Below are 25,664 nucleotides of genomic sequence, written 5' to 3'. Positions count from 1 at the left end.
TCAACTGGCTTTTGAATCAATGCACATAAAAGGCAAGAGAGAGAAGTTACAGATGGAAAGGACCTATTGTACCTTGGGCCTGTCCTGCTGCAGAGGGGGCAAGGCAGAGTCAGGAATTCACAGCGTAACTCCAGGAGCCTCCCAGCCTCTCTGCCGAGGCCACACGGGGTGATCATCAGATGGCCTAAATTTCCTACAACTTTTCCACCCTGCTCATCTCTCTGCATTTCATTCCACTGGCTTTATTTTTAGGTGGAAGAAAAAAAAAAAACTGCTTGTTGATTGTACATTCAAAAAAATCTGATATTTTAGTTCTCTTGCTCATTGTTTTTCACTTAGGGCTATGCCTGACTCTTTTCTTTAGAAGCATGTTTTTCTCACCTAATATTTAGTTTAAGATTGTAAGAGCTGGATATAAAATCTTCTGGGAYGTTTTAATCTGCCAAAGGGCTGCCTGAAACCCAGAAACTATCCAGATTAGTTCAGTAGTCCCTCTTTAGAAAACAGCACCCCCGRATGCTGCGTTGCCTATTTGCCTTTCATCTCCTTGCCAACATTTATGGGTTGTCTTAACCCTGATCTGCTGTGCGTGTCCCTTGTGTCCTGCTCCCCTCCCCCTCAGGTTTCCATGTCTTTGAAAGTCGTGGTAACCAGAACTTTCATGTGCTGTGCTTCCCAATAATGTCAGACCAAGAATAATAGAGTTGGAGCCAGCTGGATCCCTCCTTCCGTATTGATACAACTATTCCCCATAACCTGCCCACACTCAGTGCTACAACTACAAATCTGAGGTTGAAGCGGCGCGGTGATGGACAGCACTGGATCCTTGCTCCACGGCCACAGCTCCACCTGGAAAGCACCCTCAGCAGAGCGTCCCACAGCCAGGAACCAGCTGGATTTGGGTGTCCATTAGGAACGTTGCTCAGTTGAAATGTATTTGCCAGGCATAGATCTTCTCAGGCTCAGTGGTCCTGATGATGGCTGCAATTCCCTTGATCCGCAGCCACTTTCTCCGGAGCAATGCATCTCCAGAAAGGCCCTTTCTAAAGGCTGCCCAGTCTGGGTGAGTTGCTGCTCCCAGAGCTCTCTTCTGAAGAGTCCAAACAACACTCCTGCTACCCCTGCTTTCCACGCTGAGAGTGGTTAAGAACTAGAGCAGGAACACAGAGGGGCTGTGGTGTGGCTTGATGATTTCCAGAGCTCGGCTGGAAAAGACCAACTTGATCTAGCTTTGAGGTTATCCTGCTTTAAGCAAGAGGTTGGACCAGGGACCTCCAAAGAATGAGGGCATTACTTAGGAAACCACTGCCTGGGTTTTATTTCATGGTTGTGATGAGGTTGACACTGGATTGTCCTGCTGTTGCTGCCTTTGGTTGCTGGATTATTTAGGTTACTCTCTGTGCACTATTTTATTCTTTTAGCTGTCTTATTGTCCATGTCTCTGTGAGCATCTGCAGACTCCTCTTTGTTTGTCCCAGGATCACATCCAGGCTGGTAGATGGATGCCGTCGCCAGTCACTGGCCATCTCACACTCCTCGTCTGGGAAGTTCATCCCTTTGTTATCTTCCCTTTATCCATCAATTTGTTTCCCACTTTAAAAGTGATTAACTCTCCAATGCCAGGTAAGCTGGAAATTGCCAAGCCAAAAAGTAAGGGAAAAATGTGTGCAGGATGTGAAAATCTCCTTATCTGGGACAGCTTTAGCTACTGGATAGAGGCTCATGGTACATGAAGGCCAGTTCTAGCAGTTCTCTGGGTCCCTATGGCACTCTGGTTTCTCTGGACAATGAACTGTTTGTTTCTGCCATACAGAAAGCTCATCTCAGATTAATCTTAACCAAAAGCTCAGCTTCTGAAGCCATCTCAAGTGCAGGTTAATATGCACACACGATCAGCTTTGATTTTATCTCCATCCTTCACCAGTGCCGAGATAAAATCCTTTTAAAAATCCTTTCTGATCTTTCTACTTGACAACATGACTTTATAAAGACATTTTCCATATGAAACTGGCAAATGCTTTAATGAAAATGTAGGTTTTTCTCATTATTTCAAGGGCTAGTAGCAGATGAGAAGTCCCTGCTTACAAGGGTCATGGCATGATAATGGGACAGAAGAGATGGACACTTTCTCCACAGGATACTCCTGCTAGGAAATGTCAGAGTGTTATTTCTGCTTTGATGGCTTAAGATCATCTGTTTACCTAATGGACTTGCATTTGCATTTTGCAGGTGTTGTGTTCATATTAATGTGTTGTCTGAATTGTTAATATTTCTTCACTTCAATGTTACATTAATGAAGGCTGCAGGGGATAGAAAAGAGACCTAACTAATTAATTAAATGGGCAAAAAGCATCTTTAACTCACCGTTGTGCTGCTCTTTGCTTCTACCTAATGGGTCTTGACATTTGTGGTCAGCAGCCACGTAACCCATGCTGTTGCAGGGAGCACTCAGCCACGGACTTGCTAATTTTTCTGACCTATAAAGCACTTTTGTAAACTTTTTAACTGCAAGGAGAAGTGCCTTTCATTCCTGTTTCCTCATTTTAGTGGGAAACGCAGTCTGGTACGAGGCAGGGCTGTCCTGATGTGTGGGGCTGGAGACTTGCACGTCAGGAGCGAGGTTGTCTGCATTTCTTCAGGAATTCTTTCCATTCCCCTCGTAGCTGGACTCTGGATGACGCTAACGCCGTGTGTCTAGGAGAAGATTCTTGTCATAAGCTCTGCCTTTGGAGCCAGTGGCATGTCAGGCTGTAATCCTGGGAATGTGGCCTGCCAGGCTGTGCTTTGGGAGCTGTGTTTGCAGGGTGTCCCCGCTGTCCTGTGTGCTCTCTTGGGCCTGGCTTGGCTGTGGGCTCTCTTTTCCTCAGGATTCTCGTGGGCCAGAGAAAACTGGTTGGGGTAGGTGGACTGATCGTGGGCTGCCCTGCTTGAGAACCTCCCGTCAGGGTTCCTCAAGGCTCCACAGCCCAGGCCGTGGAGCCCAGTTGAGACCCATCATCCGTCCGCAGCAGCTCTGTGGAGAGCAAGCGAGGCCTTGGCTTTCCTCTCATAGCTCCCTCAGAGATGTTGTCTCTGTGAGCTGGTGCCTCTCTGGAATGACAAGATGAATCTGGTGGTGTCCACAGGAGTAGAGGTGGGATTGGAAACTGAGCAGCTGTCTGCAATGATCTCAAACCCTTATAWAGCTACATCTGTTCGGCCCTGGAGATATGTTGGGGTGAGGAAGTGGTGTTTCAAAGGAGGACTCAAAAAGTGCTGCTACTTCTGTGCACAACCAGGGAGACTGGCACGGTCCTGTCTACTGGAGACATTTCTGGGTCCTGGTGTAATTGTGGGGCTCCATGCCAAGCAAATAGCACTCTGCGGGCTGCTTTGGGACCCCTGGAAGAAGTGCAGAAAAGAGGTGTTCTGGCTCAGCAAACCTGTTCATGGAGGGCAAGCTGCCTGTCTGTCATGCTGGGAGGAAATGTCCTCTGCTTTGGGCTCAAAAATTCGGTAATCCCATGAAACTTTTGGAGGATGTCACAGCTGGGACTAAGGGAGTGCACTGTAGTTGTGATGTGTGTCCTTGTCACATGTGGCTGGCGGCTGGTCTGAGCTTTCATGCCTGGCCCATGGCAGCAAAGAGGCCTTCTTGGCCCAGAGGGGCACGTCAGCATCCTGCCAGGAGTCTGAAGGTTACCAGTGATTTGCATGAAAAGGAGCAGACTGCAGTCGTATTAACGTTTAATGAGAAGGCACAGCCCACAGAGGCTGTGTCCTCTGCAACAGGCTGTCTTTTCAATAAGAAGACATTTCCTTTGCTGCTTGGATCAACACGGGACATGGGCTGGTGGACCAGGCAGACGTTGCCTTTWTCTCCCTAATGCAAACCACAGATGATCTGAAGAGCTCCCAGGCTGGGAGGGGAGCGTTTGCCATCCACTTGTGCTGTCTTCAACACTTCGACGTCTGACCTGGCATTATTCTACCAGATTAAGTCAGCTCTGTTATGTAACAGCCCTGCAAAATGGTGTCAATAATTTCAAAGGAATTCAAGCGAATGGTTGAGGTTTTTCCAGTGGTGYAAATCCCCGTGTGCAAACCGAGTACATCAGGCTTTAAGCAATTAATTCCTAATCATGCCAAATGCCTTCAGTAGCCCGACTTTAGTACTGAGAGCTTAAGCAGTTTTCCACTGTACTGCACTTAATTTGGATAAAGCGAAGAAAGTGGTGTCATGGCATTGCTAGCCTAAAGGTGCAGCAGTGGCCAGTGAAATGATGTTTGAATTCAGAAAAATCCCCCTTTCATTTGTGCTCTAGGCATCTATTACTGGGAAGGCACCATAGCTAATAAAAAGGGCGTTCTTTATACTCCAGAAACGGAGTTCATTAGAGAGAAAAGCCATTCTAGCCTAGTAAGAAATGCATCTGCAAGTGCCTCAGAGCTGCTATTCTCATCAAGTTTCGACGTTAACAGTTTTAACCAAGAGTTAATTGAGCAATCGCAGAAAGTGGAGTAATTCCTTTACTCGGCTAAGCTTTGTAAGGCTACCAGGAGCTGCAAAAGGAGCACAAATTTAAGCCAGGAACCGCCAGGGTTCTTGCCTATTACTACTTCTTCTTTCAAAAAAAAAAAAAAAAGAAAAGAAAAAGGAGGGCTTTGGGGCTTTTGGCAACTGTCTTTGGCAAAGGGAGCTCCGCACCAGTATTGCAAAGCTCATATGTAACGGTGCCATCCATTTTTTTGGATAGCAGAGGGTTTAATTTTCCTAACTCTCCAAGCAGCAGCCCGCTTCTGGAGGGCACAGCTGAAGGTGCTTGTGTCCTTTGGACTGGTACAGTGTCCCCAGGAAGACAGTATGTCTTTCTYGCAGGATTTTGCATGGAAAAGGGCCATCCCAAGCTCCGTTCCGGCTACTGGCCAAAGAGCATGATTCTGTCATTGGCTGCACTCTCAAGAGATGCAGGGTTAGCWAATGTTGCTTTTAGAAGAGCGTTTATAGAAACCTCCCCAGTTCCTTTGCTTCATGGAAGAGCTGTAATCAAAAATAAACCTCTTTGATTTAAAAAGAAGAAAAGGTCGCACCATATCCAGGGCACTAGACTAAGTCTTTGGACTTAACCCTTCGTAGAGGGTGTGTTGGTTGAATTGTGGAGCTGTTTCCTTACTGTTGTCCTTCAACGAAAGCTCCTCCTCCTGCTGCTGTTTGGCCATGGTGCACCTCGCCGTGTTGCATCCTGCTTSTGCTGTTTGCTTCCTTCTGTGGAAGGTGACTTTCTCTTGGTGAGCRCAGCAGGATTTAGTCTGTTCCCTGGAGGTGGCTTTAGGTCCCTTTTTGTTATGAGATTGCTCTGCAGTGCTGATCCTTTCATGCCAGCACAGAACTAGGGCTCTTACTACATACTATAGATGTACATCAGTGTCTTTGCAGCCTACAAAAGGCACTGTTTGCCCTGCAGAGCTTCCAAAACCTGACTGTTGCCATCTCTCAAAACTTGAGGGAGATGTTCTAACACTTGCAAGTGCTGTTGGTTTTTGGTGGCTGAGCTCTTTGTGGGACTGTCTGCCGAGAAAGGTAGTGCTGTTCATCTGGAGGCCACATTCCAAGGAGGCCAGGGCTTCTTTTTCTCAGTGCTAGCTTCTCATCATACCACTTGATTCGACCGTAGGCCAAGTCTGATGCCTTCAAAGCTCTTCTGCCCCATCCCTACTTGAATCTTACCCAGAGCTGGGCACTTGAGGCATATGGGTTGAGAAAACAGAACCCTGCAGGCCATGCTATGCAAAGCACAGACCTGTGCTGAGCAGGGAGTGTAAACCCATGTGCACAGTCATCCGGAGCTTGGGAAGGAGTTTGAACATTGGGAAGAAGTCTGAGATGCTGGAAGGAGCTGGGAAGCTTTAAACTGTGCCAACTCACCCAACTGGATGGGGAGCCTGTTGGAAGGAAAGCGCTGACTCCAGCTCAGGGCAGTTCCGCTGCATCCGGCTGTGAGCAGATTGCCCCAGTGAGCAACAGGCAACGAGGGGACCGACTTCTCCAGCGTGTCGAAAGCACAGCAAACCCAGCYGTGAGAGCTCTGCGTAGTGTTTGGGGTTTAATCTCCCTGCCTSGGTCTCAGCAATGAAAATACTTCAGTGCCTGGAATACACCCAGCAGTTCCATCGTCCGGGAGCCCATGGAGGGGAATCAGAAGGCATGGGGAGAGAGCTGTGCTCATCCATGTGGCCGTGCCTCGTGTCATTTGTTCTGAGCTACGGGGTCTGTTCCCCAGGTGGAATGTTTGGACGAGCCTCTGCCCTAACCAGGCTGCCGGCCTCCTTCCTGCCCTGGCCAGATTGCAAACCAAGTCCTTCTTGTCTCTCCCTGCTCAGCAAACCTTGATTTGCTAATGCCGTTTGTCAAGTTAATCAGGGAGAGTGGGCACTTAGATGGCTATTGTACAGCCTGGCTGCATTGCCATGGAAACACAGCAGCCAAACAGGCATTTCACTTGCCTGCCTTGCAACGCTGAGGTTCGGCGTGGAAACCCCGTATTTTATTTATTTGCCATTGACAAAACAACTTGCTGAGGGTGTGGATGGTTTTTCAAGGTTGCTGTAAAGAGATCAGGAGGAGTTTTGCTAACCTTTTACAGACCAAATCTTATCACTGTTGCTAAAGCAGTTGCATAGTCTGGATGTTTAGCACCTCTTCCTCTGTCCCGCAGACGTTTTGCTCTGGTAGGAGCAGGGTGAGGGGAGTTACAGCCCAGCAACTTGCCCTGGGGGCAGCCATCAGGGCAGTATCAGTCCCCCGCAGCTGGATACTTTCCAGGAAGGTTATTCTCTGCCTGCAGGAGCAAAGACCATCAGTTAAGGATCTTTGAAAAGCACCAAGTCTAAGAGCATCTCAGGAGCCTGAAATCCCCCCAGCAGTCAGGGGGATTTAGAAGCTGACATGCCACAATCACGCTTGAACCCAGGAGGCGAGCGCTTCTGAAAAGCCTACCCTCTGCCTGACCTCTTGCATAAGGCAGACTATAGAATTTCACCCACGAGCTCCTGCACCGAGCCCATAACTCATAAGCGAAATCCGGGTCTTGAAAGAGGCTGCGGAAGATGCTTGCGCGTGTTACGGACCTCTCGAGCCRTCCCAGCCCTCCCTCTCCTCCCTCTCACATGTGCACGGGCTAAATGATGCATGGAGCAGGTTTGGAAAGGCTCCCTCGCGCCGCCCCGGCGCGCAGGACAGCTGGTATCTCGAGCACCTACGGGAGGCAGAGCCACCTGCTACCCGCACCGCTCCGTGCAGGACAGCGGAGGAGACCTCGCCTGAGCAGGGAAAGGGCAAAAGTTCAGCCCATATTGTTTATGGGATTTTATGGAGCCCGGAGCCAAGGATAGCTCAGCTAATCCAGAGGAAACTGTAGCGATGGCGTTAGAATGCGTTTCACATGGGATTCATTCAGCGCGCGTTCAGAGGGACTAGTCTTTCTGTCTCCGCTTTTTTAGCCGTGAAATATTTTTCTTTGTGCTCCGCTCTGCCAGCCACGCGGAGCCAAACTCCARGCTGGGCTGTTTTAAGAAAAGAAAAAGAAAAACTCTTGTCGTTTGACCTGCTGAGGAGCTCGCGGGGCTTCAGCGCTGCTCCCGGTAAGGACAGTGCCAGGCACTTGCCTGGCCCTGGCTGCGCTCCAGCTCCAGGCTGCCTGATCCATCCGCTCCCTATTCCCAAGCCGCGGAGCAGCTCTTGCGGAGGTGCGAGCCCCACGAGGACACCTGCTCCAAGTGCAGCGCGTGGCAGCTGGCTTTGAAAATGGGCTAGTGAAAACACAGGAGGATCCTGGCTTGAATTCCGCGGYGTTTCCTGCAGCGTGTCCCGGTGCTGCATGGCAGCAGGGAAGGCTACCAGGTGGGCGAGAAGGCAGCGGCCCRGCCGCGCTCTGCTGCTCCTGAGCAGCCCAACCTGGGCTGGTTTAGCCGCCCTCTGAGCCCTGGGCTCGTCCTCCTCTCTGGGCTGTGTCCCGTGTGAAGCCTCAGTGCGAGTCCCACAGCGAGACCTCTGCGTTGAGCCCCTCTCTGCAGATCCCAGCCTCTCGCTCYGGGGGAGCTGCCCCGTAGAGCCCCTTTCTCTGCTGGACGAGGTGACCTGGGTTGACTCTGGGTGCAGGTGCCAGCTTGTTTGCTGTCCCAGCCCCTTCCGTCAGACTCTCACATGCTCTGGATTAGCCTAGCTGTGACTGTTCCCTTCGGAGAGCTGCTGCACGGAGGGGTGTTTTCCTCTCCCTGAGGACTATATTTTGAGGAATCACATTTAAAATGAACCTTTCTGGGAGTTACCACCGAACAACCCCATCTTGCTCCTGCAGCAGTGACTGGGTTGCTCAAATGGGGCGCGTTTGAGGAGTAGCTCAGTGACTCCCATGGCAGTGGGAGCGAGGAAGGGCACATGAAGGGCTTCATGCATGTCCACAGGGCACATGCACGAGSGTCCCGGGCTTCTCTTTCTGCCTGAGTGCATGTATAGCACGGTGTCCAGCCTCGTCCGTGTTCCCCCAAAGCTGTGTGCTCAAGTAGGGTGCTCCAGAGCTGCTAGGAGCAAAGACTGTCCCTTTAGCCACAGAGGTCTTGCCCCTCGCAAATGGCAAAACAAAATGCAGAATTTAATAATTTGGAGTGACAAGCTAGAGGCCTCACACTCTTGTGAGCGCCAGGGACAAGCTGGTTTGCAGAGTGCCTGAGTGCTCAGTCAAGTGCTTGTCTCTAGGATGAGAGAGAACCACGTTGCCCACAACAGGGAGGCGGTGCTGTTTGTGCATGGGGTTATTGTTTGTTTTTTTAACAAGGTTTTTACACCTCCCTCCAAAGGTCCCAATCCCCACCGTGTTTCAAGGAGGCAGAGAGGCTGTGTGGCCTCCACCCATGTACGTGCCCATGTGGCGTTGGAAACGTCTCCCATTGCCCAAATCCACGGAGAGGAGCTGCCTTTCTCGGGCAGCCCACAAGCACCTCCGGGACATGGGGTGGCTGCACTGCAACCCGCCAGGCGCCCTTCGGTGCCCTGGCCCGCGGTGCCGCAGGCAGAGCCAGCGCGGGCGCCCAGCACCCTTGGGCCGCGCTGTCCCGTAGCCCCTGGTGCCGGGGGCCAAAGAGGGGCCGAGGTTGCCATCTGCTGGCTCAGGCGCACAGGAGCAGCAAGGTCTGTGCTCAGCCGTGGGGAGACGGGCTGTCCGGAGCGCGTCCGGGCCCTGCTGCGGCTCCCGCAGCCCTCACGCCCTGTGCTGGGCCGCCTCGCTGGCTCCATCGGCCTCCTCGCAGCATCGGCGCGCTCGGGGTGTTTCTGGGGACGGGATGAGCGGCCCCTTCCCATCCCATTCAAGACTGTCCTGTTCCTCACGCCGTTCTCCTCGCTGTCTCTATGACAGCGACGGTCCTGCCTTCCCCGCTGGTTTCAAGTGTTGTCCTCTTGAGGGCAATGTGCTCCCTGCCCCGGAGCCTCCGCGGAGCTCTTCCTGACAGCCCTCCTTCCTCCAAACTATGAACATTTYCACCGCTGATTGCAGCTGTCATGCACTTATTCCTCCTCTGGGCTTCTCTTTAATTATTTCCTTTCTCTTTGGAGTTCTTGGCAAGTACTTGATGACTGCRAACGCATCACTGCCATAGCAAGTGCCCTGGGAATGCAGGGCCCTGCTCATCTGGCCAGCCCRTCGTGGTGAGAGCTGCAGGTTCCCTGTCTGTGTCCCAGGTGCTCCCAAATACTCCTCGAATTACCACGGCATGTGCAGGAGCAATGGAAATGTGCCAGCGTGATCAGTGGCAGCTTGCTTGGGCATTGCTTGGAGCATGCGGTTACTTTTGTAGCTCTATTATCTCTTTAGGCAATTAGCAGGAGTTAGGAGCCATGGGGAATGCAGCAGCAAAGCGCAGGAAGACCAGTTAAGCGCGTCTCGCTGCTTATCTAAGCCCAGTTAAACGGGTCTCCTGTGAGCCAACCCTACTGCTGGTAGCATAACTCGTAACGCGCCAGAGATGCTCTCTAGCATGGAGATTGCTTTTCTTCACCATGGATAGCCTGGAGATTTCCATTCGATRGCCGTATGAGGCAGAGGAAGGCTGCTCACCCAGGCCAGGTTAGCCCAGTAATCTTCACAGCAGAGCAGGGGGCCAAGTCACGGAGAGCCCTGGTAGCACCTGGAGAGCCCCAGTAGCGCCCAGAGAGCTCCAGTACTGCCTGGAGAGCCCCAGTAGCGCCCGGAGAGCCCTGGTAGCGCCCGCTCCGCTCTGAGAGGCAGGCGGTGCGAGGGCAGCGCCGCACGCCCGGGCCTGACCACCCACGTCGATCTCGGGACGGCGGAGCAAGCGAGACGCTGTTTTCTCTGGCCTGGGAACACAGCGACGCGTGTTTGTTTTCCGTGCTATCTCCTGCACTGCGCTTGTTATGCTTGTCAAGCACTTCGGGAGATAAAATGACCTAAAAGGAGATTATTTTCTCCTAAATTAAGCTATCAGTTTATCCTTGACTTCTGCCTGTCTGCGCTAGTAGGCTGGCCTTCTCCAAGTCCGCGGGGACACCTCAGCTAGAAAATGAGAATATGGGKGGGGATTTGCTGCAGTCTCAGGTCTAATCTTCTTTTATAACAGCAGCTCGAAGCCGTTCTCCCTTCTGTGTTCCCATCCGAGTTCTCCTCCTCGTTCCCGTCACAATGTGTTGCCTGGGCCAACCGGGTTGGTACTGGGTGTATTGCTTTGCTTCCCAGGGCTCCCCCAGCGCTGACCGGGGGCCCCGGGGTGTTTTTCTCTCCTGCAGGCTGGTGGAAGAGTTCATGCTGCTCGCCAACATGGCCGTGGCCCATCAGATCTACCGCTGCTTCCCCGAGCAAGCGCTGCTGCGCCGCCACCCGCCGCCCCACACCAAGCTGCTCAACGACCTCATGGAGTTCTGCGACCAAGTGGGCCTCGACATCGACTTCAGCAGCGCCGGGGCCCTGCACGTGAGYGAGCCGGGGACGCGGGGCGCAGGGCGGGCGGTGGCGTCGCGGCTGCGTTTAGTGTTGGCCGTGCAGGAGCTCTTGGGGGTCTATAAAACTGCTGGAGCCTCAGGGCACAGCACGTGTGTGGGGGGTCAGTGCCTCTCTGCAGCTCCTGAAGCACAGGTAGGAGAGAACTGCTGTCGAGGAAAGGGAAGGAATGAGAGCCTCCTCAAACTGAGCAGCTCTGGGGTTGAAGAGCAACAGTGCAGTCACCCTGGCCTTTGCCCAAGCAGCTCATCCATCCCAGAATGAAACTCCTGCTGCAGCAGCATCTGTTTYCAGGTAGCCCAGCCACTGCTGGCTGGCTGTCATGTGCACAAAGCTTAGAGCAGGGTCTGGGAGACCTTGCAAGTGACCCAAGTTACTGCTCTCCCTGCTAAACAGGGCAATAGAAAGGGTGTCCCAGGGCAGGGCGCTCCCTGGACACCCAGATTTCCTTTGCAGGAGGTTTGTGAACCAGTTGCTTGCTCTGTACCATAAGAAAAGGAGCCCTGAAAGGGGGTGTTTCTGTCTGGGCTGCTGAAGGTCTCAGGGAGTGGAGGGYAGGGAACGGGGACTGGGAAGGACTAGAGAGCAGTGCTGGGAAAGGTCAGACACAGCCAGCGAGGGAGGTACCGAACCGATCCTCTGCTGAGCGTGTCCCGAGACTGAACTCGAGCAGAACAGCCCAGCGCAGGTTCCAGGATTTTCCTTCCCCACTACCACTGGACTGTGGATAATCCTCTGTTAATCCTGTCCCTGCTGGCCTCCCTTGCACCACTCCATCAGCTGGGGCTGCTTTCCCTGCTTGCTGGCTGTGCCACAGCTAAGTCAGCAGACGCGGGACTGTGCGCTCAGCTTCTCTTGTGCACTTTGAACCCTCTCTTCTCTTCCTTGCTGCTGGCCCCAAGCAGTGACCTCTCGTATCTGCATCTCCCCAGAGTCCTGTTAGCCCRTGCACTGAAGCTCTCAGCCTTGGAAAGGAGCCAGGCCCGGGTCAGGGAGAGGGCTCCTGGGTGCCCCGGCACGCTGCGTGTCTGGGGATGGAGCCAGCGGCCTCTGTGCCTGTGTGCCCGCTGTGTTTGACCCTGGGAGGTGGGTCAGTGCTTGGCAGTGCTGTGTGTGCCATCCTACCAGGGTGAGCTGGCTGCTGCAGCCAGAACCCAGCTCTTTCTGCACTTTTCAAGGGGATTTGTAAGGAATCAGGGCAATTTGCTCTGACAAGCTGCCTATTTGTCCCAGTAAGGTCTGTCTGGGTCCCTCAGCCACCGCTGCTTGCCAACGCTCTCTTTTCTCTTCCAGAAAAGCTTAAATGAAACGTTTGGTGCTGACAAATACTCCGAAGCCAGGAAAGAAGTGCTGACCAACATGTTCTCCAGGCCCATGCAGGTAAGGATGGCACCATGCATCTGGTTGGAGCTCCCTGCTATGTCCCATCTCCCCGCAGGGCTCCCTCTGCATTTCTGTAGCAGTTATTGCAAAAAGGGAAGGTAAATCAACACTGAACATGGTATTGTGGGGCTCCCAGCAGCTCCCAGCCAATGTTTCAACCCCATGCTGAAGTCCCAGAGCAGCAGAGCTTTTCTGGATGAGTCTTCCCATCCCAAACCTACAAGCAGTTGAAGCGTCTCACACTTAAAGAGGATGTGTTGGCAGACCCTGCCGCACAAGTAGCTGGTGACAGACTCCAGGACTCTTGTTCATGCCAGCTCCTCAAGTCCACACTGTGGACTGTGTGGGTCAGTGCTTGGCAGTGTGGCACTGACCCACACTGTGTGACCCACACAATCCACACTGGCTTCTTGTGCAGAGAAGACTAAGGAGTCTGGATGATGCAGACTGATCATAACATACAGTCCGGCCCTCAGGCTTGTGCTCTTAAGCAGGGATGCTCTGCAAACCCTTGGTTTCTCTCCAGGCCAAGGAAAACCTTCTGTAAAAGTCTCTGTGATGGAGTCTTGTGCTGCTTGCACTGATTGCTGTGTTTGGTGTGTCTGCAGCTCAGGACACTTATCTGGGTGCTTATCAACATCAAAAATAGTTCTTATGAAGCATCTGTGTTTCTACATTTGCATTGAGGCACAATACAGCCTCTTCTGAGGGAAATTCTACCCCACAGGGAGAAGGAGCATGTTCCTGAAATGGTCTCTCTGCTGTGGCCTGCTTATCGCTGCAGGAATGAATTATCTTCCTAACATCGCTCATTTGACTGTCACTCTTCTAATTAGCTCATTTGCTCCATTTACTCATTAGCAGTTGCCTGAAGTCCTGCTGTACTTTCATGGCTTAATGCTTGCTTGCAAGTGGATTTGGGGACCAAAGCCGTGTGGCAAAATGTGTTCAGCTCAGTAGTGCTGCTGTCCAAAGAGCAGGCAGCGTGTTGTGGAGAGGGCCGTGCTGCCCCACATCCTGTGTTTGGCTTGTCCTGGTCCTTTCTGTCTCACCCTCCTCGTCTGAAAGAAGAAGCTGACAGGCAAATGCAGAGGTGAGATCCCATCATCAGAAGGTCAAGGTGCTCTTGTGTACAGGTGTGCAGTCCACTCCTGCCTGGCAAACCTCCTGCCTTTGTACACTCAGCTTTGCAACCTACAGACGTTATAAGCCCAGTTCAGCATCAAGCCCTTGTCAACAGCCTGTCTCTAAGTGGCAAGTGTCTTTCCCTTCTGCATTTCCTGCCACATGCTGATATTTGTGATGGGATGCTCTTGTTGTTGAGAGTGGTACAGGAAACAAAAGAAGTTGAATTCMGTCTGGATCCTAGGATGAATTATGCAACTGGTCATTAGCTGAATCACTGCTTAGCTGGTAAACGAAATTTCAAACTTGCCCAAAGCCACCAGCCAGGTGAATGTACACATCCTCCTGCCTTTAGGGTTGTTTTCCAGTGTGATCCAGCACATAGATGCAGCAGTGTGTCCATACAACCTACAGTTTGTCTGGAAGTACCACAGTGCTGCTGGGGTGAGAAACAGCAGTGCTATCCTCTGCACTCTGTCTGTTGATCACACTCGCTGCGTGCTGGGCCAGCAGGATGACACTGTTATTCCAGCTACTAAATGCAGAGGATGGGTAGTACATCCCCATCAATACCCCTAGGAAAGGACAGAGAGCTACCAAGTGGAAAGAGCTTTCCCGGGGAGGACGAYTTTTTCCTGTGTGCCACTGGTCCCAGTACGGATAGAGCAGGTGGAAGGATCACCCCCTTCCTGAGCAGATGGAAGGATCACCCCCTCGGTGCCCCAGTCGGAGGCCAGGCCCRAGCTCTGGCAGCTGCAGAGCCGGCACCAGACGGAGATGCCGTGCGAGTGTCGAGGGCTCCCGCTCTGACAGATGGTGTCGAGAGACCATCTAGGCCCAGGGCGCTGCCGGGCGACCCATATTCCTGCAAACACTGCAGGTCCCAGTGATAAACTTCGTGTTTCACGAACAAGGTTGCAGACAAATCAGCCAAAACAGGCTGCCCTTAGCCGTGCTCGTGTCAAGTGACCATCTTCCATCTTCCCTGTATTTTGGTGGTCAAGATATCAGCCACCTGGAGGAGGAGGGAGCTGGGAAGCAACCAGTAACGCGTGTCTGCAGGAGCGCTTGGATTGCCCTGCCAGGAGTTCCGTAACAGATGAAGGAGCAGTGACATGCCATTTTTCAGGGGCTCACTCACTCGGGGATTCAATCTGTCTGGAAGAGCAAAGTCGCCCCTGGTTGGCTGGGGGTAATTTGTTTCCAGGCTCCTTGCAGTTCTCCCAGGGACTGCAGCAGTCAGACCCTGAGGATTTGAGACCATTTGTCAGAGGAAGTTGTTAATGAGCAAACATCTGCCTTGCGTCAGGCTGGTGTCACTGGTGCTATTATGGTGGCAAGGGCAGGTGTCAGAAAGGTATCAAACTGGGCTCCTTGCACTATGTATCCTTGCCACAACCCAAAGAAGTATTTTCACAATGACAGCCAAGCTGTTTCCAATCTCTGTGAGGGTCATGAGCTGCCAACAGGGCATCAAAAAAGGGTCCTGGACCAAAAGCAGCCCAGGACCTTCGGCATTGTCCCACCTGTGAGCCTGACTTCAGTACCCTGAATATTGCTGTGCAATATTATGCTTTTCAAAGCACAGGACACTCATCCTGTCCCACGCCAGAAACCCAGCACTGGGAGCTCAGCGTGTGCCCCGCGCAGCCGCACAGAGCCGGATTCAGTGGGAGCTGAGCTAACTGAGTGGAGGTCGTGCTTTGTGGAGTCCATCAGAAACAATTTAGTCCTGGGCTGTGGAAATTGGCAGCCGTCAGAGCTCCTATCCCCGCTCTTGGGTCTCATAATAAGGCTGGGACCGATGCTGCTTTTTTTAACCTGCTCTGTTGACTTGCCCGGATCAGTGCGCTGCGGCTCAGCGGGAGCTGGCCCTGCCGCTGGGCTGCAGAGCGGAGGAGACAGCTGCCCAAACCGTGGATCCCAAGGCAGCGCTGTAACCAGAGCCAGCTACTCCCGTTGTTTTTAAATCTTTTGCWCTTATTTTTAAACGGGTTCATTCACTCGCCGTGGCGCCGTGACCCCGGCGCAACCCRCTGACCTGCCCGCCCGCCCCTCCCCGCCTGCGCTCCGGCCCTGTTGTTTTCCCAGCCCCGAGGGCAGCTGTTTCACACATGTGAAAATAAAGGCTGGAACATGTGTGATAAGAGGGGCGGCCAAGCGAGGCTCCCGTTGAAGAGGCTGCTGGGGAGCGCAGGGTGTAGCTGGGGGTCCAGCCGCGCCGCTGCCCAGCTGCCGCTGTGGAAGGAGGCRAGCGGGATCACAGCGGGGCTGGCTCCTCCACGGAGGGAAGCGGGTCCCGGCCACCAGTGCTCTGCACGCAGAGGGGATGGGTGTGTAGAACCTGTGGCTCCACATGAGTCTGGCACAGGAGCTGCTCTTTGGGAGAACATCCGCTGTTGCATCGTGGCTGCTGCAGCACTTACCTTGGGTCTGTGCAGCTGAACGAGCCTGTGGGTGAAGGACCTTTTTCTGCTTGGCTTGGAGCAGCTGAATCCCCCATCTCGCAGGCACAGGTCCCTGCAGGCTCGTGCAGACGCCTGCCACCAGCCCTTCATCTTCCTCCTTCAGGAAAGTTTGGCAGGAAAGCCCAACTGGGAGCATAAGGATGAGCTGATGAGTCTGGTGGGACGGATGGGTCATCAGCAATGCAGGGCCAGCATCTCTTAGGACAGAAACAGATCCATGTCATTACTCAAGGATAGAAGGGCGCGTTCTCTGCAGCACTGTAAAATTCCCCTGGCTTTCGCTGCCCGGCAGAGCTGCTGCACACGAGGGTGCAGGAAGGTCCGTGCTCACACCCTTCCCTTGCTGCCCACTGCTTCCAGATGGCTCTGTACTTCTGCACCGGAGTCCTGGAGGACGAGACCCTCTTCCGCCACTATGCCCTCAACGTGCCCTTCTACACACACTTCACGTCGCCCATCCGCCGCTACGCGGACATCGTCGTGCACCGGCTGCTCTCGGCCTCGCTCGGTGAGTGCCACCGGGCCACGTGCCCGGCTCCCAGCACTGCCTGGCACCTCTGGGCACTGAGAGAGGAGGCCACGGTTCTGCCTGCGGACTCCTGGCCTCCTGCCTTGCCTGCCGTGGGAGACCTGGAGTCTGCTTCCCGCTTGGACAGCTCCCTCACGTGGTGGTGCCCTTGACCTGGCAGCGGGACAGGGCAGAGCTGAACGCCCATGTCCAGGCTGCTATGGGGCATGGCTGCAATGAGAGTGAGGATGGGCCCTCACCACTGCTTGTCTCCCTCCCAGGCACCAGTGCTCCCATCAAGATGGAGAAGGAGGCCATCCAGCTGCAGGCAGACCACTGCAACGACCGCAAGATGGCTTCCAAGAGGGTGCAGGAGCTCAGCGCTGACCTCTTCTTCGCCGTCTTTGTCAGGGTGAGAGCTGTGAATTCCCCAGAGCATCTCTGGGCTTCCCCATGAAGGAACAGCTGAGACCGGCCATTCCCTGGGAACATGGGCGCTGTGCTGAGATGGGGCTCCCTGTGAGGATGGCTGGATGTGGGGTGCTGCTGTAGTGACAGCGCTGTCTCTTGACAGGAGTGTGGTCCTCTGGAGTCGGAGGCCATGGTAATGGGTGTCCTGAACGAGGCCTTTGATGTCCTGGTGCTGAAGTTTGGAGTGCAGAAGCGCATTTACTGCAACGTAAGTGCCGCGGCCTCACTGATTACCTTACACTGCTTCCCTGGATCCRGCCGCAGCAAAGCTGGCAACAGCCTGGGCTGTCGGAGCAGGGAGCRGGTGTCCTGGGGTCCTCTGGGGGAGCCACAGCTTCATCCTGAGCTGGGACAGCCACAGGGGTGGGAGCCAAGGGACAAGGTGAGGAAAGGGCAGCCTCTGGGAACAGAGCCCGGGCACAAACACCCCCGTTGGCTCTGCCTGGCGTTCCTGCTGCCGACAGGGCGCAAGGACACGGAGAGATCTGGAGCCGACCAGTCTCTGGGACCAGGTTCTCCCCGCTCTGTTCTGTGGGTTATCTAATCCAGGAAAAGGAAATACAGGGAAGTTTGTGGGGACAGAGATCAGCATGGTCTAAAGCAAGGAAAGGGAGCACGGCTGGTTTTCATTTCACTTAGTCGCAGTCTTATCTAGGACTATGACTGCTCCACTGTAGGCCAGCACCTGCAGTTAGTGACAGCATCTTCTCTTAATAACCTGTCTATGGCTGGCAACGACACCTTTACACAGGACATATAGCTTGATATATGGACAGTTTGTGTATCGCAGCAGCCCCTGATTTCCATGGCCAGCTCGCACCCACGGGCTGCAGCACCCTGGCTGGTGCAGCCCTGCAGACAACTTCATGCAGTGCCCTGGGCAAAAGCAAATGGAAGTGGGGTCGGTGGCATGGGGAGGTGTCACTGGGGCGCAGGACAAGGGGTACAGGCTGTTCCCAACGTGCTCCCTGCCCGCAGGCGCTGCCCTTGGTGGGCTTCCAGTTCCAGAAGGTGGGGAGGAAGCCGGAGCTGACGCTCCTGTGGGAGCCCGAGAGGCCGGAGCAGGAGGCTGTGTCCCAGGTAAGGATGTCACAGCACCAGGAGCGGGACTGGGGTATGTGTCCCACACAGGGATCCACAGGGCTGCATCGGGGAGGCCTGGTCACCTCCCAGGCTGGAGGTCCTGCCATTCCTCTCCAAGCAGCCTGGCCTCGGCCTTTCCGCTCCCGGCAGGGCCTGTCCCCAGCCCTGCTCCATCCCCTGGCTGGCCTGTGCCTGACCCCGCCGTGGCCTTCAGACTGTGCCCTGCCTGCCCTGAGCACTGCCTCCCCATTTAGTTTCCTTCATGAATTTAATTAACATGCTGTTTACTTCCCTCTTCCAGATCGTCAATTAAGATGTTAAATAAAATCAGGCCTACGGCGGCTCCTGTCTAGGCCCTTCCCCCTATTCTGGCGTTTCTTTACCCTTCTGTGGCACCGCTTTTCCATCAGATTTCCACCCATGTGACAGGGCAGTTGCCCAATTAGAAGGATTTTTTTAAGTCAAACTTCCTGAGTTGTGGTGTCAAATGGTTTAGCATCATCTAGATATCTTTCTCTTGTGTCTCTGTCATCTATTAACTCGGTAACTCAATCAAGGGAGCAATCACATTTATCTGACTTGATTAAGTGGTGCCTCTTTGCCAACTTTTGTCTGGTGTTGCTGTAAAATCACAGCTGTGTTGATTGCTGGTGAGCTCTACTTGGCTCCTGGCGGAGACAGGAGATTTCAGTCCCAATCTCTTCCTGCACAGGTCTGTGCTCTGGGTGGCTCTGGGTATGAACCTGGTTTTGCCAGCCCAGCAGAACCCGTCTTTGCTTCTGATTATGTCTGCAGAGCTCCCAGTGCAGAGCCAGGTGTCAGTCTGGCCAGCCCTGCAGGCTTYGCACGCAGGACTGGAAGGACATGAAAAGGATTCTCAATACAGGGTCGGGTTGACTCCTCCAGCTGATAGGACACGTGTCCTTCAAAATCCCTTCCTTTCCAAGGAAGATCTTGTAGGTGTGGAGGGGTCAAAGTCAGCAGAGCTGCTCAGCTGCTGGAAGTTTTCCTGCAGGATTGGCCTCCCTTTGGAGCTGAGCTTTCCTTTCTACTCTTGCTTGGCTCAGGGAGCCCTCTGGACACATCCCGAAGTGGCCTTGGTTCCTCCTCTCCTACAGGAGCAGGTATTACTTACACCCTAGCAGGGTCCCGCATGAAAAATGATGCCCCAGCGTGAGCAGGGCCCATTTTGGTTAAGTAAACACTTGGCGATGGAGGAAACTCCTCCACGCCTCCTAAGAAAACACTGGAGCTTTCTCCTGGGAGCACGCGCCGCGCCGTCCTCGGAGCCAGTGGAGCCCTGGGTCAATAAATCTCCAAGCCCGGGACCAGCCAGGCCCTGGGAGAGTTGTGCTGAACCAGCGAGAAATGTCACTGTGACATCCCGTGGTGCAGAGCAGCCCTTCTCGCCGCCTGGCCCCGCGCTTGGCTCCGCTCCCCGGTTTGGCCGAGCCCCACCAGCAGCAGGAACATCTGGGAAGGCCGTTTGCGGAAAGCYGCGCGGCGTGCCGGGATCCGGCTGCCCAGCCCCCGCGGCGGGCGGCAGCGTGGGCTCCTGCCCCACACAGTCCTCCCATTCGCTGCCCGAACTCCGGAATGTTATCGGGATATTAGCAGCCGTTACTCAGGGCTTGGGTATGAAGTGGGTCTCAGAGGCGAAGGATTAGATGTGGGATCGGGTAGTTCAGTGGAGGGATGMGGCAGGATCCTGCAGGAGAGCCCTGAGGGGGGCCTCATCCCCCTCTCACTGCCCCACGTTTGGGGGGCTTGCCCCAATGCCATGGCCCCATGCATGTGCTGAGCGGGCAGAGGGAAGGTGCAGCTGCAGAAGAGAYGTGTTGGAGCTGGCCAGCCCGGTAGCTCTCATGATAGCAGTCTGCAAGAGGACGCCCCTGCAGTCTGCTCATTGCCAGCCCCYTTGATTCTTTGCAGACTCAATGAGATTGTCCTGCTGTGAGTGGTTGAGCTGGAGTGGCAGGAGCTGGATAAGCAGGAAGGGCTGCCTGGCCCACCCTGCTCCGGCTCCACGCCGGCTCCTCGTAGCATCCTGAGCAGATGCCCCATTGAGCACCACCGCAGAGCAAGGCTTGGGGACACGGTCCTAGGTAACACAGACATCAAGGGCTGATCCTGCACGTCCCATGGCCCTGCACTGGTCTCCGTGGCCTCTTCGTGGCCGCAGAGTTTGGGTTTTAAAAGCAGACATTCCCAAAGGCAGCAGTGACACAGGTTGGCTGGGATGCAGCTGCCTTGTTCTCCCTGTGTGGTTGGAGACAATCCTGTGACCTCTGCAGAAGGGGCTGCTGCGGCCCCTCTTCATGTCCCAGCCAGCCCGTTAACCACTGTGAGTGGAGCTGATCGATGCTCCAGGTTTCTAATCTGCACAATTGCATGTGCAGATTGATTCAGAGGGCAGGGGAGGCAGTGGCAGGCAGCAGTGCATTCCTGAGCAGGAGGAATTGATTTTCTGGAGTCTTTATTCCCTYGTGTCTCATCCAATATGCTCCCAGCCCGGGTCCCCTCTCGCTACACAGTCAAGAGAGGTCATTACCTCATTGTGGGGATACTGAGAAAATGCCTAAGATCATTTGGAAAACCCTTCTCACTGCTGCTCTGCTTTGGCGCTTGGCCAAGTCACTTTATTAAGYGATGTTCTGCATTTTCTGGATGGAAGCGAGGCACAGACGGGCTTTAGGGGAAACCGGGACCTAAACACAAGGGCACAGGCACCCACACTCCTGTGCAAGAACAGATCAGGGGCCTGGTCAAGCTGGCGTTAGTGGTTTGAGGGGCTCATTTGGTCACTCTGGGTTTCCTGAGTCTGCCCCGYGCTGTCACCCATGAAGATGCTGTGCAGGCAGACGGGGGCCGTGTCGGTGCAGAGCTGCTCAGCCCCAGCCCTGTGAGTTCCTCCATCCCTGCAGAGCGTTTCAGGCCATCCTRTCCCCATGCCCCTTGCTCATCTCCTTGGGGGATGTTGCACAAGGGGCCACAAAAGCCAGCRCGGGTCCAGCCAAACCCTGGCTCGGTGCTAATGCAGAAACCCTCTTCTCTCTCCCCCGCTGAAGGTGATCACCATTTTCACGCTGGTGGAGGTCGTGCTGAAGTCGGAGGGTGCCCCGCTGAAGTACAGCGCCGTGATGAAGAGACCGGGCTCGGAGAAGTGAGCGCGTCTGCCCCCGACCAGCTCCACTAGCAGTTTTGTCACCGGCCGCACAGACACCCACGGGGGACGGAGAGGACTGACAAGGGGCTCAGGGTTTTGGTTTTTAACCCCAAGGTATTTTATTTCTGCTTTGGATTTTAACGTGGCCTGTCGGACTGGGAGCAGGGCTCAGGACCTGCACCTGCCCCCGGACAGAGCCTTTCCGCTCTCCGATACTTTTAGCTTTATGTTTTGGGGATTTTTTTTTAAGGCAGTGGGTGAACGTCCCTTGTCACCTCGGGTGGCTGYGGCGGGTGTCCCCAGGGAGCAGAGGGGCTGCTGTGCTCCACGCCTGGCCCTTGCTCCTGGGCGGCTGGACATGGGAGGAGGCYGAGGGGCTGTGCAAGAGGGGTTCGTGCTGGGTTGTACATCATGTAATAAAAGCCGGGTCAGCAGCCACATCGGGGACTGCGTGCGGGTTTCATTTGGTCTCCTCCATGKTCCCCGGCCAGGAATCCTAGCAATAACTCATCCCCCGGGCAGCCCTGTGCCTTGCCCTGCCTGCTGCTGCCCGGGCGGTTGTGCAACCACGCGGCRCCGCCCGCCTCCCCCCGGCCCCGCGTGGGTGGGGGATCAGGTGGACGCGCGGTGCTCCCGGCTCCGCTSCAGCCGCTAATCCCGAGCTCTGCTCCTCCGCCGGGGCCTCGCGCTGTCTGCKCTGGCCGCTGGCGCCCTGGCCCCCAGCCCAGTCCTGCTCAGGGTCCCTCCTGCCGGAGCCGGGGCTGTGCCGGGCTCCGCGCCCGCCCCGAGCCTGCACTCTGTTCGTCAGAGATCCGCATGGATCACCCGCCACGTCCTCGCTTCCTGAATCCACTTGAGAGAGCAGGCACCCAGCCCCTTCCCGGGACTGTTCCCGCTGCTGTCCCCATGTCCCCCACCCGCCCTGTCCCACACCAGCCCTCAGCCGGCTGCCGCCAGGGCTGGTGGTCACCAGGGCCACAGGCAGCGACCTGCAACGTGGGCACGTGGGCAAGAGACTTAGTCCTTCCCACAGGCCAGACCAGCTCTCAGACTCCTCTCACTTCTCCCTGGCYCAGGGACTGCCCAGCGCAGTCAGGGCCAGCCTGATCCGGGGTGACAGCACCTGGAAACGGGGTGTCGAGGAGCAGGGTGKGCTCTCCTGAAGGCAGGAGCATCCAGCCCCTTTAGGGGCTCGGGGGGCCTGGGGAGCTGTAGTCACATCCGGAAGGCCTAGCCCTTTGCAGGGTGCTTGGCCCTGCCGTGAGGAGATCCTGGGGGACACAGGCCTCGCTTGATCAGCTCTGCAGAGCCAAGCAATGGTGAGCAAGGGCTGAGGGAGGGATTGACTCCTGGCACCTGGGGACGGACCCTTCAGGTCGTGCAGGGAAGGAGCACAGGGGGCCAGGCTCCACTCTGGTTTGTTCCTGGTGGCACCACAAGTACCTCTGCCCTTCGCAGTAATGGGGAACTGGCCAAACCAGACTGCCCTGCTCAGGAACAGGTTTTTGGCCCTGAGATGGATCTGGGCTATCCGCAACACGTTCCCCAAGAGGTGGTGACCTGGAAAAGCACTTCTGGTCACTGGCAGGCCACCTGGATGGTGCTGCTGACAGCATCCGTCCAGCTGTGGAAGCAATGACGTGTGCTCCATGTGCCATGGCCTGGCATTTCGGTCTGGCTGTGCTCAGCGTGGGACGTCACCTCCCTCAAACTTCAGACAAGGGAGAAGGTCAAAGCAGCTGACTCCTCCATGGGCTTGCTGCTGTTTGCTTGGTTTTGATGGACCAGAGCTCTTCCCCATAGCCTAGAGCAGATATTTTCCAACATGGGATGAGAGCGGGTACGCCAGGAGAGGACGTTTTGCCTCAAGGTGGCCTCTAGCAGGGGATGCTGAGATGGTCCCAGCACCCTGGCAGGTTTGTGTGCAACTGTGTCCCCTGGGAGAGGGGACCTGAGGACATGGACACCAAAGGTGAGATGTCCCCCTCCTGCCTATCAGCCGGTGTCCCTTGGAGTCAGGCACTTTATCTCTCCAGGGAAACAAGTCAAATCCAGCCGGGTCCAGCTGCTGGCCTCGGCGTGTCTGCAATAACAGCCCTTTGCCCTGCGTCCTCCCCGCGTGCCCGGGGTCCCTGCGGAGGCAGCCTGGCCAGCACGGGAGCTGGGGGGAGCCAGGGACACCCCAAACAGCCTCAGGGCCCTGCCTGCCCCAGGGACAGGCTGGAGGTCCTGCAGCCCTGGGCGACTGGTGCCAGCGAGGCCTGCGGACACTGGGAGAGCACTGGGCAGGGCTGGGAGACAGTCCCTGAATGTTATCAGCCCCATGGTCTCGCCCACAGCGGGGCTCAGCCCTCCGGCSGGACAGGCAGGGCCATAAAGGGCTGCCCCTGGCCGGGGACGCCGGCGGCATTCCAGCAACATGGAGTGGCCGCTCTCCCCGAGGAGCTGCCTTCTCCTCTGCCTCCTCGCGCGGCTCTCGGCCGCAGCCTCAGGTGAGAGCTCCAAGGGGGACACAAGGGTGGGAGCCCCGGGAAGGGGGGCGCTGGGGCACCCTGTCACCTCCCGGGGAGCTGCKCAGCAGGATGGGCCTGTCCTGCCCCACCGCAGGGCAAACACCAAGGGAGGACGAGGCCTCCTGGCCCGGGCAAGAGCCTCAGGGGGCTCCAGCCGCTGAGGGGTGGGCTCAGCCCTGACCAAGCCGCGCTCCGTCCCCGCCATTCCCAGTCCCTTCAGGTTCCCAGCAGTGCTGCTTGCCAGGTCCTTGGAGGAACCGATTCAACAGCCGTGGCCGGTCATGGTTTCCGTAGCACACACTGCATGGGACTGGCACCTGCGTGGCTGCTTCCCTCGGCAGAGAGGCGCAAGGCACTTCCCAAGCAGGCCCTGCCTCAGTTTCCCCCTCTAGAGACAGGCGTGGGACAACACTGTGGCTGACAAAGGCCAGGCTGATCCCCCAAATGGTTCCTGGTCCATCTGGAGCCCCAGAGAATGGGACTAAATGGGTTAAAATCACTCGGGTGGAGATGCCCACCCTGGCCCCTCAGCGGGATTTGCCCCAGGCCCTTCAGTGTGCCCAGGGCCCTGGCAGTGCCTGTAGCACTGAGCTCGGCATCGCGCTGCGTCCCCTGCTCACGTCCAGGTGGTGAGAAGACCACGGACTACTGGAATGAAGGGGCCAGGAGGAGGCTGGAGTCGGCCCTGGCTTTGCAGCCTGTGACACAACGAGCCAAAAACATCATTCTCTTCATGGGTGACGGTGAGTCCCCCAGACCAGGGTCCTGATGTGTCTCAAACACACGGAGCCAACCCAGAGATGGCTCTAGCAAGACATCTGCAAAGCTGTGAACCATAGCAAGGGGCCAAACGCACCACTCAAGCCCGTGCCTCAGTTTCCCTCATGGAATGCTGGGGTCTTGGTGAGGCAAGGGGGGAGCCCCTCCAGGCAGCAAAGAGYGAGTTGGTCCCTGGAGTCCTTAAGGAGAATGGAACATGTCTGAGCCTTGGGGAGGGAAAAGGGGGAACTTTACTGAATCCCCAGTTCCCTTWCCACCTACACCCCGTGGACAAGTCTGTCCTCCATCTGACACCTCCCTCCATTTCTCCTAATCCTTCTCCTTGACTGATCCAGTCTTTGGCCCTTGGCTCCATAGAGGGCCTCAGTGCCCAGGGCCATTGCTCAGCCCTTCTTGGAGGCTGGTAGCTGAGARCAACAGCAACGGCGACACCAGAACCCTGGGTGTTGGGTCAGCCCAACTGCGTCCTGCTAGCCACCTGCAAGGTGTTCCCTGCCCATCCTGAGCAGTCTTGGTCCTTTGCCACCTCATGCTCTGCTGTGCCCACAGGCATGGGGCTGCCCACGGTCTCTGCAGCTCGGATCTACCAGGGGCAGCTTGCTGGTGGCTCAGGCGAGGACAACGTCCTGGCCATGGAGACCTTCCCCCACGTGGCCCTGGCCAAGGTGAGTGGGGCAGTGCCAGTGCTGGTGCCTGTGCTCTCCACTGCCGCAAACCTTCATCCCCGCTGGCTTRCAGACCTACAGCATCGACCGCCAGGTGCCTGACAGCGCTGGCACAGGCACTGCCTACCTGTGTGGGGTGAAGACCAATGCCAAGACCTTGGGGCTGAGCGGGGCCGCTGTCTACGGCAAATGCCACACTGCTTTCGGCAATGAGGTGGACTCCATCCTGCACCGGGCCAGGCTGGCAGGTACAGGACCCTGCGTGTCCCCATCATCTYGGTGAGTCAGTTGGGATCTCTGCCCACATGGCTGTAAACCCCAACCCACTTTGCAGGCAAGTCTGTGGGCATCGTGACCACCACGCGGGTGCAGCACGCCTCACCCGGGGCCTCCTACGCCCACTCGGTCAGCCGGAGCTGGTACGCTGACGCCAACATGCCCAAGGAGGCACTGCGGGACGGCTGCAAGGACATTGCCTATCAGCTGGTGCACAACACGGACATCAACGTGAGCT

General features: G+C 55.7%; 1 protein-coding gene across 1 annotated transcript in view; it reads left to right on the top strand.

Annotated features, from left to right (window-relative positions):
• DIS3L2 (DIS3 like 3'-5' exoribonuclease 2) overlaps positions 1-21,447 on the top strand; it is a 183,493-nt gene extending 162,046 nt beyond the window's left edge. Inside the window, exons 16-22 of the mRNA XM_026045381.1 lie at positions 10,778-10,961; positions 12,282-12,368; positions 16,325-16,472; positions 16,754-16,884; positions 17,047-17,151; positions 17,922-18,023; positions 21,095-21,447. Of these exons, the coding sequence (XP_025901166.1) occupies positions 10,778-10,961; positions 12,282-12,368; positions 16,325-16,472; positions 16,754-16,884; positions 17,047-17,151; positions 17,922-18,023; positions 21,095-21,193 (856 nt within the window). The 3' untranslated portion in view covers positions 21,194-21,447. The remainder of the gene's footprint in view (positions 1-10,777; positions 10,962-12,281; positions 12,369-16,324; positions 16,473-16,753; positions 16,885-17,046; positions 17,152-17,921; positions 18,024-21,094) is intronic.
• Positions 21,448-25,664: the final 4,217 nt, after the last annotated feature.

This window comes from Nothoprocta perdicaria, unplaced genomic scaffold (assembly GCF_003342845.1).
Source record: "Nothoprocta perdicaria isolate Ctin4 unplaced genomic scaffold, notPer1 scaffold_4, whole genome shotgun sequence".
In the NCBI taxonomy this organism is placed as follows: domain Eukaryota; kingdom Metazoa; phylum Chordata; class Aves; order Tinamiformes; family Tinamidae; genus Nothoprocta; species Nothoprocta perdicaria.
Note: the sequence above shows the minus strand (reverse complement) of the source record. Positions and strands in the feature narration are given on the sequence as shown.